A 21,070-nucleotide genomic window follows, 5' to 3' on the forward strand; every position below is an offset into this window, starting at 1 on the left:
TTTATTTCCTTCTTAAAATCACTGTCTTCCAGAAGGTAGTGGTACAATGCCAACTCTATTGAACAAGCTCTGTTCTTAGACAGGTCAACCCCATTCTTCCACAGGGAGTGAGGAGATGGGCACGCTCAGGGCCAGGGGCTGGCACTGGCTAGTTGATGTTAGTGCCAAGATTACCTAGCATTTCCTGCTTTCCATGTCAGTGTTTGAGCTATCTTTCTCATTGCTTCAACCATTACCTCTGAGTTTTGTTTTGTTTCTTAACTCCTTAGAATCTTCATGTATGAGTCATTTTCTTTCAAAGATCCTAAAAATTGTCTTCATGCTGCCACTACTCTACAGTAAGACCCTTCCATCCTTTTCTAACTTACCCAGGCAGCCCAGCCACATTCCAAGGTAGTTAGTTGCCCTTGACTCCAAGGTCACAAACTCATAGGGCTTGTGTCAGTTAATTATTGTTGAATTAAATTGGCCCAAATTCAGTGATTTAACAAGGCCACAAGGTATTATTTCTCATGAATCTGTGGGTTGATTGGGCAGCTTTTCTGTTGGTCCTTCCAGGACTCACTAATGTGGCTGCTTTCAACTGACTGTTGGCATGTGTGTTGGCTAGGCTGGGGCAGCTGGGCTTTTCTCTTAGAGGCTGCTAGACAGAACTGTTTTACATGGCAGCTGGCTACCAAAAGGATGAGAAGGGAATCTACAAAGCCTTGTGGCCTAGGCATGAAAGTCACATGATGTTACTTCTACCATAATCTATTGGCCAAATAAGTCTGAGGGTAAAGGCCAGCCTAGATTCAAAGACTCTTCTCCTAATGGGAGGGGCTGCTAAGATTCTTTGGCCATATTTACTCTATCCCAGGCCAGCAGGCAGAAGATATAAAAGGCCAACTGTGAGAAGATAGGGACCGAAGAGCATCATCTGTTACCAAGGAACGTATGGGTTCAGTGTGGCCAAATTTTGTAATTTTTGAAAAGAAGCTAGCAATCTAGATTTTTAAAAAATATATAAATAGACTTTATTTTTTTGAGCAGTTTTAAGTTTACAGAAAAACTGCTCAAAATAACAGTTTCCGTTTTCCTCTACCCACTGCCTAAATTTCCCTTATTATTAACATCTTTCATTAGTGTGGTACATTTGTTAAAATCAATGAACCAACATTGATACATTATTATTCATTAAAGTTCATAGTTTACAACATGGGGATTTGCTCCTTGGGTTCTACAGGTTTTATGAGTTTTGGTAAATGCATAATGTTTTGTATCTACTATCCAGAATCGTTTTACTGACTCTATAGTTTTGCTTTTCCAGAATGTCATATAGTTGGCATCATACCATGTTGTACTCTTTTTACAGTGGCTTCTTTCATTTAGTAATATAAATTTAAGATTCATCTATGTCTTCTCATGACTTGAAAGCTCAGTTCTCTAATCACTAAATAATATTCCATTGTCTGGATGTACCACAACTTGTTTATTTAGTCACCTAATGAAGGACATCTTGGTTGCCTCCAAGTTTTGGCAATTCTGAATAAAGCTGCTTTAAACATTTGTGGGCAGGTGTTTATGTGGACATCAATTTTCAACTCATTTGGGTAAACACCTAAGAGTGTGATTGCTAGATTGGTCATGTGATAAGTCTATGTTTAGTTTTGTATGAAACTGCCAAATTATCTTTCCAAGTGGCTGTCTCATTGTGCATTCCCATCTTCAGTGCATGAGAGTTCTTGTTTCTCCACATCCTCACTGGCATTTGATGTCAGTGTTTTGGATTTTAGCCACTGTAATAGGTGTGTAGTGATATATCCTTGTTTTAACTTGGAATTCGCTAATGAAACAAGATGTTGAGCATCTTTTCATATGCTTATTTGCATCTGTATGTCTTCTTTGGTGAGGTGTCTATCTAGATCAGCGGTTCTCAACCTGTGGGTCGCGACCCCTTTGGGAGTTGAATGACCCTTTCACAGGGGTCGCCTAAGACCACTAGAAAACACATATATAATTACATATTGTTTTTGGGATTAATCACTATGCTTTAATTATGTTCAATTTGTAACAATAAAATTGGGGGTCACCACAACATGAGGAACTGTATTAAAGGGTCGCGGCATTAGGAAGGTTAAGAACCACTGATCTAGATATTTTGCCCAGTTTTTAATTGGGTTGTTTGTTTACTTATTGTTGAATTTTAAGAGTGCTTTGTGTATTTTGGATACTGGTCCTTTATCAAATTTGTTTAGAGTCATTTACTTTTTACTTTATTGATTTTTATTTGAATTTATTGGGTAACATTTGTTCACAAAATCATACAGGTTTCAAGTCTACAAGTCAACAAAATATCATCTTCACAGTCTATCATGTGTCTATCATCCCAAGCCAAATCTCTTTCCATCCCCATTTCCCCCAGTTGGCCCACCTCCATCTAATCTCCATCCCCCTTTCCCTCTGGCTATCACCACAATGTTTTCTGTGTCTATGATGTATATGTGTGTGTGTGTTTTATATGTGTGTGTTTTTGCTTAATCCCTTCACCTTCTTTTGTCCAACCCCCAACTTCCTCCCATCTGACAGCTGTCTTTCTGTTCCAAGTATCCATACCTCTATTTCTATTTTGTTCTGCGTTTACTTAGTTGTTTTTTTTCTGAAAATATTTTCTCCTAGTCTGTGGCTTGGCTTCTCATTGTCTTAATAGGGTCTTTTGCAGAGCAGAAGTTTTTAACCTACAGAAAGTCCAACTGACCAATTTTTAATGTAATAAATTATGCTTTTGGTGTTGTATCTAAATAGTCATTGTCAAACCCAAAGTCACCTAGACTTTCTTTTATGCTGTCTTCTAGAAATTTTATAGTTTTATATTTAGGTCTATGATCCATTTGAGTTAATTTTTATGAGAGGTGTAAAGTCTGGGTCTAGATTCTTCTTCCTATGATCCATTTGAGTTAATTTTTATGAGAGGTGTAAAGTCTGGGTCTAGATTCTTCTTCTTCCTCCTCCTCCTCCTCCTCCTCCTCCTCCTCCTCCCCCTCCTCCCCCTCCTCCCCCTCCTCCCCCTCCTCCCCCTCCTCCCCCTCCCCCTCCCCCTCCCCCTCCCCCTCCTCCTCCTCCTCCTCCTCCTCCTCCTCCTCCTCCTCCTCCTCCTCCTCCTCCTCTTCTTCTTCTTCTTCTTCTTCTTCTTCTTCTTCTTCTTCTTCTTCTTTTGCATCTGGATGTCTATGAAATCTGGATTTTTGTAAGAAGTGTCCTGATTTTAAAGGTTGGATAGACATATACTGGTAGTGGTAGGAAAGGAACTAGTAAGTTGCCCCTCCCTCATCACATGTCTGTAGGCTATTTTTCCATCTTGGATCATCTCTACCTCTGTCATACCCCTTACCTGGAATGTTTTTTAAAAAAATTATTATTGATTTCAGAGACAGGAAGGGAGAGGGAGAGAGATATAGAAACATCAATTATAAGAGAGAATCATCTACCGGCTGTCTCCTGCATGCCTACCCACTGGGGATGGCGCCCTCAACCCAGGCATGTGATCTCCTGGTTCATGGGTTGACCCACACAGGCTGGAATGTTCTTCATCCACCCATAAAATCTTATCTAAGGCCTACCTCACATTTTGTCTACCCTACCTTCCCCAATACTCTGACTGGTGCGTGTACTCATCAGATATTCAGTTAATAGTTGTTGAACTCTAAACACACTTATAAGCTACAAGTCCCAATTAACACTGCCATATACCACTGTCTTTCCTCGTTAGCCAGGCTGCAAACTCTTTTTTTTTCATTTATCCAAGATAGCTTAGCATAGGTTTGGGCACAAAATAGGAGAGAATACTTGCTGACAATTTTGGACTAGCTGGACTTTTGTCCTGGCTTACCAAGTATCCTTTGATCTTCAGGAGGACCTGCCAAAGATTTCAACCCTGCAGTCTTGCCCTGGCATGGCTAGAATGGTGGCATCTCTAATTTTGATGCCTGACTTAGCACTATGCCCACACAAACAAGAGGGTCCTGATCTCCTTGGAGAATTAGCAAAGATTTACCAATGAGACAGCAAAATGTAGTCTCTGAAGTACCAAAGGGTGCTGAGTCACAATGTGTTTCTTTCATTATGATTGTTACACGGTCACAGTGATCGTTCCAGTCATTATGAAAATAATGAAAAACAAATGAATAAAATAAAAAGAACAGACCGTTTTCTGGTGACTAGTTCCCCACCTATGCTCAATTAATAGTCAAACAAGCTAATGGTAATCCACCACCCTTGATTCTGTGTTTTGTTTTCATCGGCATCATTAAGTGTTCCCATTCAAGGCTCTCTGTGCACTTCAAAGTGAACACTGCTGAAGGGAATGAAAGGGTCCAGAACGGAGACTGAGACCCACTGGTCTCAGTTGGCTTCAACTGAGCCCAATCACCATGGCACAGTGTGCCGACAGACTTCACAGAATCAATTTTCTCAGGGAACATGCTGTGACTTCTGTTTGCCAGGACTACCCAGCCTGTATCCATGGCCACTCAGGCAAATTCCACGCAGAAAACAATGGGAGCCACAGCATCTCACTGCTCTGAGTGACAGAAATGGTCACTGCAAAGCTTGCAGGACCTGTGCCTGGCCCGTGTTTGAGGCGTGGCAAACTCTGGTGTCTGCGCTGGGATCAGCACCCTGCCTCAGGAACAGTCTGCCTTGAGCTCAAGACTCACAGGTGTCAGTCAGACCCTTCCCTGAGCTCAGCAGGACCACAGTCCTGCTAGAAACACCATACATCTACCTCTAATCCCCCTCTCAAGAATAAAGGTAGAACTGTTCCTGGCATCACCTTCCCTTCCCTGGGAAAGCCCCTCCCCCCAAATCTGCAGCATGTAGGGAACAGCCCCGTGTATGGTGTGAAATGGATTGAGCCAACCCGCAGTGTTTTATGTAAAACAAATCACTAGACAATTAAAAAATAAAAAGCCTAAGTCCCCTCTTCCAGGACCTGTTTAAAAGACAACCCCTTTCTACTTAGCTGCTCAAGCAGCCTCTTTGGACACACTGTACTCAGCAGTGACTCAGGGGGCTCCAAGCCCTTAGCTGCTGAAAACAAAGATTAAAGAAAACTACTTGGTACGACAGCTAGAATCAGAAGATGTAAAGCAACCTGGGCTAGAAATTCAACTTTGCTCATGCTGAGCAACAAATGACCTCAGCAACTGGTAGGTACAGAGATTAAACAAAATGGGGGTGCAGTGGGGAACAAGAATCTCCTTAATGGCTAGGAGCAACTGAGATATTCAGTCTGGCCATGGAGAACCAGAGAAACTCACTGCCCATAACCTGAACACGTTAAATCATTTTGAGCTCTTAAGGCACTGGTTCACTTCTTAGTGAACAAACATATTACCAAAAAATAGGTAGTCGTTTAACTTCCTGAATATCAAGGTAGGATTTAAAGCCATTACCTAAAATGAGACCTGACTTTCTCAATGTATGATTTCATCCTTACTGTTGTTGTGTTTTCTATATAATTACCTCTTAAGTCCACTTTAGAGTCATTTTTCCTCCCAAACCTTAATGTACCTTAGTCCCTTCTAAGGCAAAAATTGTTGGACCCATTTTGCACATCTGTAGCCATCTTAATGAGATAGAATGCTAAGGTGCTTTCACGCACACAACCTTAGCTAGAGAGGGGCAGGAAAAGGCTCTGCTATCCCGACGCCTCACCATGTAAAACAACTGCCTGAGAGCAATCTGTGGCTGAACCGCAAACTATTTTCACTAGAGAAAGGCAAAGTCAACTCTGCTTTTCTCGAGTCTTATACAACTGCAGCCTCAAAGTCCAGCTGTTCTGGTCATGGCCTCACATTCTTTCCGCAAAGGCTCCGGTTGACACGACTTATGGGGTGGTCTGAGGAAGCATGCTAAACAATGTGGGATGAAACCACAAGGGAGGACTTTCTGGCCCTAACAGAGTACATCCAATTTCCATGGAGGTTTGGACAAGCAGCCCCAAAACTGCCTGTGTTGGCTATGGGTACTTGAAACCCAAGAGTGAAGCAACAATGGTGCTTCTCTTTTATAGCCTCTGTATGTGATCACAGTCACACTAAGGTTGGAGGAGCTGAAGACTCAAAGGGCTACTGGGGGGCTTTTTTCTGGAACTGAACATTGTCAACACAGTCAGGGATTAGGGAAACCAAGACAACATGAATGAAAGAAACAGACCTGGCTTGTGATCTACTGAGCTACTGCAGTGCCTGGATGTTCATAAAATCAAAAGGAACTGCTTTTCATGCCCAGCAGCCAGCACAGGCAAGAGCAATAGCCATCACCAAAGCCATCTCAGCAGGATGGTAAATCATAGATCACCAAGGCCAAGAAGCAGTATGTTGTGAATAATGATTAACCCATAACAAACTAGCCAAGCTCCAAGTTTAGGGAAATTTAAATAACATTCATAGGACAATGCTCAAAGTCAGATTGGGCCTGAGAGCAAATTCTCAGCAGAATTGCTGACCGAGGGCCTGCTGTGGCAGGCAAGCAAACATACTTACAGTGAGTTGGGCCGGGTGGGTTTGAGCACATCCAGGTCTGGGTCACTGGAATTCATGTTGGGCTGTAAGCTGATGCTAGAATTAAGGATGCTGTTTGCATTTGATGAGACGACAGATTCCAAGCTGGAGTTAATGATGCTGTTTCTTTGTTCCTCTGGGGAAAAACGAAAGGCCACAAGCCTCATATTAATATTATTTTATAGGAGTAGTCTGTTCTCACATATATAAAAATTTACAAATATTGAAATTGGATTGAGATCTTTGGGCCAGTGAAGTTAAACATGGGACATAGGAAAGGATGTGAATTACAAGTGGGAAAGGAATCAAAGAGGAATAGGTCACCTGAAATTTTAGAGTAAAACCCCTCCTTAGCTTGATAGGACATACCTCCTCCCCTGCCTGCCCCTTTAATTTGACCAGCCTTTTTCCTAAGAGTAGCCCTACCACTGCACCATAAGTTGTGTCTTATTTTGACTGACAGATGGTCAGAGCACAGAGCAGCCTTCATAGCCCTTTGTGTTCAACCATATCCTCTTGGTTTCTGTGACATTCACCTTTTATTCAAACACTCCTGCCCCAATGTTGTCTAAATTGCAGACCACCTCCTACCTTTGATTCTATAGCAAGTAACCATAAACATCTACTATTTGGCCATCTACTTCCTTAGGACTGTAATCAAAATTCCTAATGCTCCCTACACATACCCTGTGGGTTGCTGTAACTCTATGCAATCGATGTTTAGCTTCAAGTTAGTTCTTTGATAAAAAGATGTGTAAGGGCTACAGAGTAGTTTGCATATAAAAAACTACTGAGTCCAGGGTCCAAGCACTCATATTAATGCTTGGAGTGTATTACCAGGCCAGGAGGGAGAAACCTGAGTTGTCTTCAAGGCTCCACCCCTGACTGGTAGTATGGCCTCAGGCAATTTTCACTCACACTCTGCTTCTTGGCTACTATACAAAGGGGAGAGTGAGCTGTCCTGTGGATCAAGTGGGATCATTTGCAAGAATGTGTTTTGTAAACATCAGACATTGCTCAAAGAAAAGAACTTTCTTTTTGGTTAATCCTCACCCAAGGATATTGTTTTCATTGATTTTTAGAGAGAGTGGAGGGGGAGGGGGAGAAAGAGAAACATGGATGTGAGAGAGACACAGCAATTAGTTGCTTCCAGCATGTGTCGAGACCAGGGTTGGGCATCAAGCCTGCAACTGAAATTGAACCTGGAACCCTTCAGTCCCCAGGCCGACGCTCTCACCACTGAGCAAACCAGCCAGGGCAAAAAAAAGAATGTTCTGTTTCTTCCCCTCTTTAAAAACTTGGAACCACTACCTGAAGAAAACATTTTTGCTGTGATTTAGCTAAATGACACAGGTACCACTGCTATAGCAAAACACTGGGATTTAGAATGTCATTTTTGTCCCATATTACCAACAGAGACGCCATATTGAAATCAATATGATGTTTTGAAATCAACTGATGTTTTGAGCAATCGATTCACTTATCAAGAAATATATCTGGGTTAATCTTCACTGGACTGTTTTGAAATGAGCCAGATGTGTACCATATCCCTAAGGAGACAGACTAGGCCAGGGGTGGGCAAACTTTTTGACTCGAGGGCCACAATGGGTTCTTAAACTGGACCGGAGGGCCGGAACAAAAGCATGGATGGAGTGTTTGTGTGAACTAATATAAATTCAAAGTAAACATCATTACATAAAAGGGTACGGTCTTTTTTATTTTTTTATTTTTATTCATTTCAAACGGGCCGGATCCGGCCCGCGGGCCGTAGTTTGCCCACGGCTGGACTAGGCTCACTGACATGGTAGTTTAGAGGTGGACATTTGAACTCCGGTGTCTTTAGCCGATAAAGGGGGTGATGTCATGATAAAAATACTTCTTCCCTTACACTAGCCATGTCGTAAAAGTATATTATGCTTATGAAATGATGTTAGATTAATATTCACATTACACACACACACACACACACACACACACACAAATACCCAATGACCCCCTAATAGCTTGGCAAATTTTCAATATCCTACAGGAAACTTAAAAAAACACCATGAGGCTATTGGGAGATTGCTTAACTCTAAGTAGATTTTGAAAAAAGTAGATTATTAAGTTGATTCCAGAGATTTAGAACTGTTCATATTTTAAGAGCTTAAATTCCAAACGGAAGCAACAATGAAGAAAGAGAAACCAAAAGAGTTACATTGAACTAAGATGTAGGCAGACTAATAAGGCCTGCAAATGGGAACCTGCTACTGAGAAGAAAAACAACTCTAAAATGACATAATTAGGGGAGCATCTAAGGAATGGTTATGCCACTTATCAGTATGATTCAGTATAAGTAAAAATTTCCTTTGCACAAAGTACTCATATCAAGTCCTGCAAGACTGTGAGGAGCCCAAGACCACCATATAAAAAAAGGGGAATATGATACTTCTTTGGGGTTCAGTAGAGACATTTTCTGCTTTATACAGGAGGAGAGATTAATACTTTTATGAATTCTAGTTTGAGGCCAAGTTTGGATGACATAATTCTCTGAGGAAACAGAAGAATATAGCTGTAGCTCATATTTTCTTGTGATTTTATTTACTTATCCATGAGAAGGTTGTAATTCTATAAATTAAAAACAGTATCTTGCTAAAAGTATATTAGTTTTTCTAAAATATTATCAGGATTTTTTTCTGCCTTACTATCCATTAGAAAAGGAATATTTGAAATGAAACCTTCTTCAATTTTTATTTATTCAATGAATATTTAATGAGTATCTACTGAGTAGCAAACACGGTACCCAGTTAGTAGACTCTTAAATTAATTCCTTGGTATTTTATTCAGATGCCTACTGGTATATTTATTAACTTGCACATATCTACTTAATCATATGTTTACCTTATTCAGTAGACTATGAGCAACCTAAGATTGGATATCTGACAGATAACACTTTTAAATCACAATTGGAAAAAAAAAACATTATATAAAGATGCTTTGCTTTATAAAATAAAATATTTTATCAGAATCCTAATGCTCATAAAAATATTTCATTCTGAAAACTAGACTTAGATAAAGATTTTAAGAACACATCTCCTATTAGTTTAATAGACTGGGGTTCTCCATGACCTAATGAGAAAGGCTGTAGCATATGAAACATGGTATTTGTCTGAATTAAACTCACATGGGAATGAGGATGGGGTAGAAAACGAGAACGTGACCCTCCCTGGGCTAGGAAAGTCAATAGAATAAAACAGGTGGCTACACCCAAACTGAACTTGGGGATTTCTAGCATTCCATTTACTGAAGGACATTAGAATTCTTTTTCTAAAAAATAAATTCTTGTTTAGGTTCTATTTGGGCTTATATTAAGATATCTAGAATCTTTCACATATGTCATAACCTAAGACAAAACAACAACAAAAGCAAAAGGTCAGGGAAAGGAATTCATTGTTCAAGAAGAGAACAAAATATAATTAATCATAAGATTTCATAGTTTTGTAGCCAAGACAGCCAACTATGCACCCTAAAAGGCATCCTCTTTATTGGTCTACCTGGGTGAGCCATGTGATAAGGAAAACTGGAAATCTGGCACTCTCTGACTACCCGACCATCACAGTTTCATTGGATGCAAGACCTCAGCTAGTTAAGACTGAGAATTCCTAGTGGATACTTCCCAGATGAAATGCTGACAAGTCTTACTGAGGGTGAGCAAGAAGGTGAAGATTATTGCAGAGGTGGGGGAGTGAGAAGAGCAACAGCAAATCAAATGTTTTAGTAGTTGTGGCAAAATCTAGAGTAGCGGTCGCCAACCAGTGGTCCGCGGACCCCTGGTGGTCCGTGAGGTCTGAAAGTTTGGCGATCACTGCTCTAGAGAGACCAGTTCTTAAGCATTTGAAATGAATTAAAAAAATAAAGAGAAAGTGATTCAGTAATGTCACTCAAAACAGGAGGATTTTTGTCAGGTGGACAAATGAGTCCTTGCTCCTGACAGAAAAAACATACTGAGAATAGGCAGCCTAAAAAGTAAAAATAAAATTAACCAAATCATTCAAATACGAGAGACAGCTGGACTTGGGGCCACTGATGATTCACACCAGCTCTGCATCTTCATAAGAAAGTATAAGAAGGACTGACGGCAATTACATTACTGAAGGAAAAAATTATAAACTACTGGACTGAAAAAGAAAAACAACAACCGGTTATGAGTCAAATCAACAAGATCACAGAGAACCATTTAAATGACTAAGAGAGAAAGAATGGCCACAAGTCAGGAGTATTCCTAAACTCGTGGAATTCAGTGAAAATGCTTGCCTTCCTCAAATGTGTTTGTCAACAAGAACCTCTCTTCAATAGTAATCACTGAAAACAAGAGCCCAGAAATTAGGAAATGATAAAAAGCAATCTTCAAACAATTGTAAACATCTATGAGTAATGTATTGGATGGTTTCAGGAACATATGTTCTACAAGGAGTGACAAACTGGATGTGGAGCTGGTCCTTAAAAATACAAACTACTCAAGGGCTGGGGCGCATGTGCCCAAGCAGGAAACATCCGGCATCCGTCACAGTGACTCGTGCGGTCAGCATCGGCTCATCCATTCCTGCTTAGTCTGTGCATAGTGTCTGCTAAAGCTCCACGAATAAGTGTAAGCTAAATAATAAATACAAGGCCACAATAAACAATCAAAATGTGTTCTCCTAGAACAGAAGAAGGCAGTTCTGTATGACTGGATTTTTCAGGTGTGTCCCGACTGGGACCGCTAATGTCCTTAAAAACAAAGTCCATGTTATAGGGGGGCAATGTTTTTTTGTATAAATCAGGAGCGGAAAAACATGAGTATGCAACCAAATCACTGCAACTAAAAAAAGAAAGCCACAGAGTAATTTTGGTGATATTGTACTTGTTCTGGGGGTTGCCATGGAAATCTGGGAGCTAAGCTACTTCACTTTCTATATTTACCAAGTGTCTCCTGCTTGCTCTAAATGACAACCCCACCACACACAAGAGGCAGGGTCTCTGTTTACCACAGAACCCAGAGGCGAGGCCAGGAACGCACACGCAGCGCCAAGCTAAATTCACACGTCCCAGCAGGCCTGAACACGTTTGGCCCACTGGATGCACAGAGCTGAAGAATATGAAACACAGACCTTCGAGGTCACTTTGGGGAGATTTCCCAACATGCATGGAGGTCTTTAAGAATACAGCTAGCATCTCATCTTTCTGGATGTCCGAGCCTCGCTGGCAAAAAGGAGGGGGAAGCTGACTTTTTTTTTTTAACAGCAGCTCGTGATGCCTCGCAGAGCCGGAAGGGGGTAACTCTCTCTCCACATGATCAAACAGGGAGGAAAGGGAGTTGCCAGACTGAGGGAAGTTCTGTAGAGACCCAGGGGTTTATGCAAAATATATTAAGGCAAAAGGAAAATACCCAGTGGCTTTCCTGTGCGCGGTGGGGAGAGAGGTGTACTTTCTCCTGGCTTGTTAAAGTTTTGCAATGAGGTCTGCAATGTGTCATCTTGACAAGATAGGATGATAATAGTGTGGCAGCTTAATGAATTTTGCAATAAAAAATGATGAGTGCACTGCAATTTCTGAGTTTACCACCTCTGGGAAACACCCAAGTTCACTGGAAGCTTGGAATCACTTTCTGAAGCAATTTTGTTTCCCTGTAACTTTGCTTTGGATACTGGTGGAGTGCCAAGCCACACGAATTCTGAGGTGGTCTGATTTCACGCTGACCCAGCCTCAGTCCCTATGATAAAAATAATCTTTAAAAGCAATTTGGGCAGTGTGTTGGTACACATGAAAACAGTTTGGGCATTTTAAAAAATAATCTTAAAATGTAATTTGGGCTGTGAATAGGATAAACAATGAGTTGATGCATGCAAATCATGGTCAATTGTTTTGACCACAGGACACAGTTCATGATGCTACAACCTGTGGCAGGTTGTCTTCAGCAAAAACCACCACTGATTTTGGTCCTGTGTGGACTGAATTTCTCTTCCCATGGCGCTCAGAACAACCCTTTACTTTGCAAAGGGAAAGGATGCCAATAACACTGGATTTCAAGAGAGAATGGGGAAGTCATTGTGGCTGACCCAGGACTGAATGGTTCAGGCAGTGGGACAATGAGGCATAATGGGGATACCAGGACCTGAAACAAGAGCATTTCAAAAACCAAGGTGTACGAATGAGCCTCTAATCAATGCTGAACAGGGAGTTGAAAAATGAGAGTTAAATGGATACTCTCCCACTCACAACTTAGTCCTCTTTTCTGCCTGAGAACTTACTTTTGAGTCAAGACTCTGTCCCTTTAACCTATGGTCTCTCAATATCTGAGGGTGTCCACATATTGCCTACTTATATTATTGCTCATCAGAAAGAAGACAATTATATATTTACATATTTTTAATACCATGACACATTGAAAAATGGGTTTGAGATAGTAACTTAAATGTATAATTAGGAGGTTTTGTTTTTAATAAGGTAAAATGAATCAATGCATAATAAATATACAACTTTTTCAATTTAGAAAGTACAAGAAATACAAATACCCTACCTATATTTTGGTGTGTCAATATCCAGTTGGTTTTCTATACATAGAAACACACACACACACACGCACACACACACACTCTTTTTCTTTTAACAAAGTGGGATAATATCATATCTACTAATATGCTATCTACTTTGTTCACTTAGTGAAAGTGCCAGCGATCTGAGCCTATCATGTGCTTTTTTTCATTTACTGGTCTTGAACTTCTTCCCTGCCAAGGGTTTTCCACAGCATCATTTTTTAATGGATGCATCAACTATGTGGTTTTCAATCACACATGGTAACCACACATAATTAAGCCAAGAGCTACATTACACCTTACAGCCTGTGTGACAATAGGAACCCATGTGGATAAGCATGTCATCTGCCAAGACAAGCAGGTGTGTCCAGAGCAAGCATCACCTGCAGAGGCAGCCTGAGAAAAGGCACAGGCTGCAGCCCTGCCTGCTCAGAGAAAGGCATTACGTAAGACTTTGAATAGTATGAATTCCCTGTGATTTTTCAACGAGGAAGACACACATGAAAAGTATATGAGCTAAGTTCTCAACCTCTCACTGGGCCTGTCTGGGACAGGGTCCAGGAAGAATTAACTGAACTAAAAGAATTAATCAGAACTATAATCCCAGCAGCTAGTTAACACGATCCCTGTAAAACAAAGCCCAAGAATCCCATTCCCACCCCCATCAACACTGCACAACTCATCCCAGGCTGTTGATGTATTTGCACTCAAGCATCAAACGGGCTCTGGCTGAGCCAGGGAGATTGCATTACCCTTCTGCACGAGCCTCTCCTGGGGAATCTGCACCTCGGGGGGGGGGGGGGGGGGGGGCGGGCGTGGGGGATGGCGAGGGGGATACTTAGTCAAATGTAAGGGAAAGCTATAGCTATATGATAATCATCGTAATCGTAGCTAATGTTTATTAGGTGCTTACTATGTTCTAGGCCCAGTGTCAAGTACTGTACATGCACTGTTTCACTTAATCACGGTAATTTCCCTACAAGAAAGCTATTACTAGTGATGGATTTTACAGATGAGAAAAATGGCAGTTCGGACCAGGAAAAGTAATGTACTCCAGGTCTCAGAGTCAAGACAGCACAGAAACAGTGCCGGTGGGCACAGAGCTCCTACTTTCAATCACCACGCCAGGCCGCCCCCAATCCTGACAGACAGAGAGATGTTCTGGTAATGACAGAAGACAAGAAACCAAGATGGTGCGCCCTCTCTCAAGCCAGTGCTTCTTCACTGTAGCTGTCTTCAGCACTGCCCGAGAGCTTTTAAAATACAAATGCCTGAGCTGCAGAGCCAAGACCTGATTCAGAATGTACCAGAGAGAAACCAGCCACCTGTATTTTTAACAAGCTCCTTACATGACTCAAATGCACACCCAAGAATAAGAACCAGTATTCCAAGCAATATATTTCCACACCTTGGTGGATATACTAAAAATCTGGGACAACATAAGTGATAAATGTCACCTTGCAACTTCTTAGAAGAAATCTAAAAGGTACGAGACCTGGTTGCTTGTTTCCTCTAATCCCGGGCTCTACCTTCTACATTTGTTCAGAAAACTAAAAAGTACAGTTTGCTTGTCAGTGCCTTTCACCTCAATATACCAGTGCAATGTCTGCTGTGTGGTGTATCTGCATGGAAACTTAGAGATTAAACACTAATATCCTTTGCTACCCTTCATCTGGCAGCACAGTTGAAAAACCTGGCAAGGTGACCCTCAGGAGCCTCCTCTCCAGGAAGAGGGAGGCAGCTGACAATCTGAGGCCGGAAGCTTTGGCACAGAGTCACTTCTGAGAGAAAAGGATGGGCTTCAACTTCTGTACAGAGCAGGGGCCCTGCGGAGAGATGGGGGAAAACGTGTGCTGATGGGGAACAATTGGAGCCTCTCAAACGGAAGCACCAAGCGAACTACTCTGGGAGTTTCAGGGACTGAAGAGAGGGCTGACCCATGAAAGACTAAGGAGATAATAAACTGCAAGTACATCACCGAGGAGAAAAGGCATAATTGGATTCAAAAGAGGCAGATATGCAGACATAAGAGGAAATGAGGTTCTGAAAAATCATACGCCAAGTTTGAAGGTAGAGGAGAGGTTTTGTGTGTGTGTGTGTGTGTGTGTGTGTGCGTGTGTGTGTGTGTGTGTGTGTGTGTGTGTGTCTCCACACAAGCATGATCTCTCTAACAAGGTATATGGTCTGTGGCAAGAATCTGAAGAAAGGTAAGGTCACATATCACCTGGACAGGTATCACAGCATGAAACCATGCACAGCATGTTTATATCACCGAGTGCCTACAGTGATATAAACAACCAACTAATAATATCTGAACCCAACTCTAGTCAAGTGGACAAAAGAAATGTGACTTTTTATATTTACATTAACAGGAAGAATCTGAATCAGTCAAAATTTTAGAGCAAAGTCTATGGACTACAAACTGTGGTACATACTCCACGGGCAGAACACAAGACGATTCTGGGGTTGGATGTGGATGAACATTCTTTATCTTAATGGTTACATATTTATTTTCCTATATATTAGGGAACAGAACAGTGAGACCATCAAACTTATGTTTTTGGAGCTTTTACTGAGTAGGAATAGGCCATGTAAAGAAGTGAGTTGATTTAAAGTTGATGTAAAGACATGTATTAAACAACAGTGAATGAGTTATGTGGCTGTGGCACAAAGAGTGAATGAAGGTTTATGCAAATGATTCAGGTTTGGGAAGTAGAGAGCTAGGTATAGAAAGAGGCCTCACACTGAAAAACATTGTCATTACTGAATATACAATTATTATTATGGAATACACATTATGGAAATGCAATTTCCCCCACAAATCAGCTGTGGGATCTTTATCTATATTTGAATTCCAAAGAGTAAACTCAGCAAAGAGCTTTGATAAATCAGTCTTCTGTCTCTGTCCATAGACCAGACAAAGGGAAGTGCAAGGTGTGTGAAGACTTTATTGTGCGTTGTCACCTGTTCATCTAACCCTGATGGGTGGCCAGATTACAACCTAGGAGGGGCGAGTGCCAGTAGAACCTTCCAGCTCCTGGCCCAGTCTTCCTCAGCATCAACTCACCCAACTCCTCCTATTGTCCTCTCTAAGCCAGGAGAGCCATTCTAATTTCCCAGAAAAAAGGGGGGATTCTGAAACAGATTACTAAAAAGAATATTCACCTACACACATCTATATACTTTTCAATAAAAATGTTTCTTTTGAAACGTTTCTTCTCTGAGAAATGGTGGGAAAGCGAAACACCCCACAAATATTCAAGCATATGGAGATTTTGGTCTTGTTTTCAGGGAGCATTTACTAACATTTGGAGGAAAGAGGTATTGCTTCACCCTCTTCCCGTCTCCCACCCTCTGTTCGCCATCTGCAGACAGGGTCAGCAGTTGGCTCTGCAGCTTAGGCAGGTCTGCTTTCACACATCCTTAACTTTCATCCCCTGCCTGTGAGATAAAATTAATCATGGGCAAGGATCTAATTGATTTTCTCCTGATATCCATCTTTTTCCTACATGCTCCCAGAGTATGCTTCTAGGCTGGCCCCAGAGCTGCTTTTGCTTCAGTCTCATCATAACCTCGGCACTATGGAAAGCGTAGCAGCATTTACCAGCACTGTCTGATCTGTCCCAATCTGCACTGTACACGTTTGTACAAAACATGAGGTGACCATGGCTCTCCTGGAAACCCGAGAAGCACATCACCTCACAGTCTTGTTCGTGGCAGATGTGGGTGTGGCCAGGCCTTTTCCAAGCCTTTGCTGGTACATGTGGAGGAACCCAGGCCATGTGGACACCACAGTGAGAATGAGCCAAACTAGACAGTCAAGAGGAACACAGATTATCATTCGAAGGGAAGCCAATCCAGGTACAGGGTCAAAGCCCTAAAATTGTGCATATCCACTGACCTAGAAATCTTTCCAGGAATTTACCTTAAGAAAATGATCATGACTATGAATAGATTTAGCTACAAAGATCATAACAGTAGCTTTATTCATAAATGCAAAATATATGAAACACCCAAATGGTACTAAATACACCAAGGTACAGCAGTATTATGGGATACTGTGACATCTTTAAATGCATGATGTTTGGGGTGGAGGGGTGGTGAAGATTTGTTTTCAGGCGTTATGATAAGGAAAGCCATCACTTTTAAAATGCGAGGGGCTACTAAAACTCATTTTTGTAACAAAGGAAGAGAAAGATGCCAATCCTGATAAGGAGCCTCTTCTCTTCAAGGCAAAACAGGTCATTATTCCACTTTGTGTTTTGTCCTTGTAGTGATAATAATTACAGCCCTCCACAGCATTTACCGTGGCACCTTGGATGGCACAGTGCAACACAGTCCTCAAGGACACAAAAGGCAGAGGCCCACAGAGAGGCCAGAGGTGTGGCCCCCGAGCAGCCGGAGGCAGAGGCGGCAAGGGATGTCCCTGGGGCATCACGCTAGCCCTGAGCACAGGACTCACGTTTCTCTGTCGACTGCATAGCATGGAAGAGCGTCAGGGGCCTCTCGCTGCAGGATGGGGGCTTGGAGTCACCACTCTTCTTCCGAGACAGGTGCAGCTGGGCATTGGTGAGAGGCATTTCAGGAACAGTGTTAAATATCTGCAAGCATAATTGCACAGGACGGTTATAGGCTGCCGTGAACTGGGGAGAAAGCAGAACCAGTACAAAGGCGGGTGGTGATGTCTAAGAATCAGCAACAAACCTTGAGAAGACCACCACTGTTTGCTCAGGACTTCATTTTAATCATCTCTAGGAAGTGGGTTAAACCTTCTTGTTGGGAAGTGTATCCCAGAGCTTGGTAACCATTTACTTCCATCTCTAACCCCTTCTCCTATTCTTCCGCTGATCTTCTTTTTGTTCTTCTCTCCAGGGGACATGGGAAAAATCTGTGCTAAATCTAAGCCATTGGCTGTTAACAAGGCTTCAAGTTTTGTGACCACCTTTGTGCAGAATCAGAGTGTGAAATATGCATTTAAATAACACTCCAAACAGAACTCCAGTGTACACTGGGCATCATTTCTTCATCTGTCCTCAGTCATCTTTGGGGGGGGGGGGGGTATCCTTTCTAGTGTTATCTTTGATGCTGAGCAATTTTTTTTCCTTATTTATAAGGGGGGGGACTTGTTGTTTTTTCTTGTGATGATAAAAGAAACATATAACTATTTGAAAAAAGCATCAAGAAGAAAACAGAAAAACTCTCCCAATTCTAGGATAACCACTATTAGCTTTTGAGTTTTATTTTCTTGTAAACATTTAAGCTTTTATTTTATTTTTTTTAAAAAAGTCCAAGGTAAAAAACGAGAAGAAAATGTTAGACAAAATCATGACAACTCTCATCTTCTTTTCTACAGACACAAGGACAGCAGAATTATTATAATACATACCACTTATATGGTTAGTTAGCTTGATTACAGTAGCCACCATTCAATGTTGGTTCCCTAGGGACCTGCCGCTGCATGTGTTTCACGGGCGGCTCATTCAGTGCTCAGTGACCTGAGCAATAAGTACTCTCCTCACCATTTATAATGAAGAACTGAGGCAGAGAGGTTAAGCTGCCATAATCAGATATAACTTAAGATGACCACATAGAAACCCATGTACTTAGAATTTCCAGATTCATTTTTCAATGCATAAAATAATAATAGCAGCACTAATTCATGCAATCAAGAAAGATCTTTCAAGCATCTACTTTACGCCAGGCACATGTTGCCTATGGTTAGAGTTTGCATCCAGTAGCTGTGATTTGTTGAGTCTTTGCCTTGCCAGGCACCAGGTTAAGTGCTTTGTATTGGTTATCTCACTTAATGTTAAAGAATACTTTTCCATAATAACGATTATACTCTTTATACTGTTTTGTATCCTATACATTTCATTCAACATTACATTGTGACATTTCCTCCTTCATTAAACAATCTTCTAACACCCCGACTATATTAAATCAATATTTATTGATCCTCTCATTATTGTCACTTCCTCTTTAGAGCTAGCCTCCTTCTGGATTTTCTCTTTTCCGACAGTCATGAATAATAAGAGGATGATGATGGCGGCCTAGTCCCTTAAACTATGGGTGGCCCTAAACATATCAGAGTCTTTGTCATGGCTTTCTCTCCTTCATGTGTGCATTTAGAAGAACTAAGAAGCTGATAATATAGGAAGCAAAGTCATAAGAATGATAAGAATTTCAGCTCAAACAGCTGCTCTCCATGGGTTGGCAGGTCCTTGGGCTCCAATGATGCCAGCCAGCTGGTTCAGTCCATCTCATTCCCAAACACAGCTGTCTGAAAACAGCATTATCATATTTTCCCCAGGGGATTGAATTTTCAACAAAATAAACCGAATCACAACATAGCTAAGTTCAACTGGGGCAAGGGAGTATGGGGAGAAGGGGACTTCACGCAAAAACAACTGAGATCATTTGGCTTCCAGAGGAGTTGGCATCCCTAAAAGTAAGTACCAGTGCTATACATGTCTCCAGTCTCTTTTTGGGTGTCTGCAGGGGAAGAAACGAGAAACTATGGTTGTTGTTAAGCTCAAGGACCACAACCTCTAAGAAGCTTTCTCTTCCCTTTACTTTGATCCCCAAAATAAGCTGAACCATGGCTGCTCCTGGGTGACAACCTGCCCATGCACCGTTATCATTGATATTTAAACACTGTTCCTTTAGATGAGTGTTCACATCTGCCCGGTCAACTCAACACAGCAAACAGGCTGAGCATTCCACAATGAGAGATTTCCCGACCAGCACAGCTAAGCAGAGGAGAGGCCAGGGCAGGAACCTGGGGCTGAAGTAACTAACACCTTCACTTTCCATGTCCTCAGCAGTCATTATTCATTCAGCTCAGCTTTTCTAGCCAGTCCTGACTATAGAGGCCAGAGGCTCCAAACCCACAAGGATGTATTTCAACAAATAATGGTGTCTCTTAGAACCCTTCTGCCTCTGGGTACAGCACATACAGCAATTCCTACCTAAAAACATTTTAAATGAATTCAAACTTAGTGATAGGCCTCTGTCCTGTTATGCTTGGTGTCCCCCAGGTTTTGTCTCTCTTTTCTTAACAAGTTACTGAGAATGAGATCCCCACCAACTACAATGGGAACAGTTAAATTTCAACTGTAACCAAAAATGTGAGCACTTGCCTTTTCCTAAAACTGTAGTAAATGCTAGAGAAACAAAGGAGAGTAAATTGTAAGGAAGGACCGTGGGTTTAGACAGACGCCTGAAAAATTGTGCTTATACACATCCATGCAGGGTGAGACAGGAGAACATAATATTTCATTGGCTGTTTCGTCTAAGTCAGGAGTGGGGAACCTTTTTTATGGCAAGGGCCATTTGGATATTTATAATATAATTTATGGGCCATACAAAATTATCAACTTGAAAATCAACCTACTATATTTGGTCAAACATTTAATTAACTCACCCCTAATGCCTTGGAAGGGCCAGACCAAATGATTTCTCGGGCCTTATGCGGCCCTTGGGCCAGATGTTCCCCACCCCTGGTCTAAGAGCATATTAGAATACACTCTAGAAGAAGATTTTCACTGGGGGGAGTATTACCATCCTGAAGGCCAGTTCTCTTCACCGTGAGCCAGGCCCTAGCCTCAGATGATAGGGCCATACTCAGGCTCAAGTGCAATAGTGTGCAAGTGAGCACGCTGCAGGGTGTAAAGGGTCAGACATCAGACTATCACCACTGTTGTAACAAGTTTTCCCAAGCGCAAGGGCATTTTGTAAATCAGACTACATCAGAGCAGATGACATGAACCTTCATCAAAGAGCCTGAGAGATCATTCCCCAAATTACTGTTGCTCATTTAACCCTGAAACTTGAATACATAAAGTTGTGCAAAAGCTGCTCCTTGTCTGGCCACCTTCTAGCCAGGCCAAGAGTGTGGCCTCCGTACTGAAAGCTCCAGTTGGAATTCTGATGGGAAACTGACTTATTCACAATTTTGTTGGTTATTCCAATCCT

At 41.7% G+C, this 21,070-nt stretch overlaps 1 protein-coding gene across 5 annotated transcripts in view; it reads right to left on the minus strand.

The window, feature by feature from the left end:
• ARHGAP26 (Rho GTPase activating protein 26) overlaps window positions 1–21,070 on the minus strand; it is a 414,762-nt gene that overhangs the window by 71,517 nt on the left and 322,175 nt on the right. For all 5 annotated transcript variants that reach the window (XM_070414706.1, XM_070414707.1, XM_070414705.1 and 2 more), the window contains exons 19-20: window positions 17,559–17,697; window positions 6,525–6,678 (exon numbers count right to left, since the gene is read on the minus strand). In XM_070414706.1, the coding sequence (XP_070270807.1) occupies window positions 6,525–6,678; window positions 17,559–17,697 (293 nt within the window). The remainder of the gene's footprint in view (window positions 1–6,524; window positions 6,679–17,558; window positions 17,698–21,070) is intronic.

This window comes from Myotis yumanensis, unplaced genomic scaffold (genome assembly GCF_028538775.1).
Source record: "Myotis yumanensis isolate MYYU_CA2020_CCGP unplaced genomic scaffold, mMyoYum1.0.hap1 SCAF_5, whole genome shotgun sequence".
Lineage (NCBI taxonomy): Eukaryota > Metazoa > Chordata > Mammalia > Chiroptera > Vespertilionidae > Myotis > Myotis yumanensis.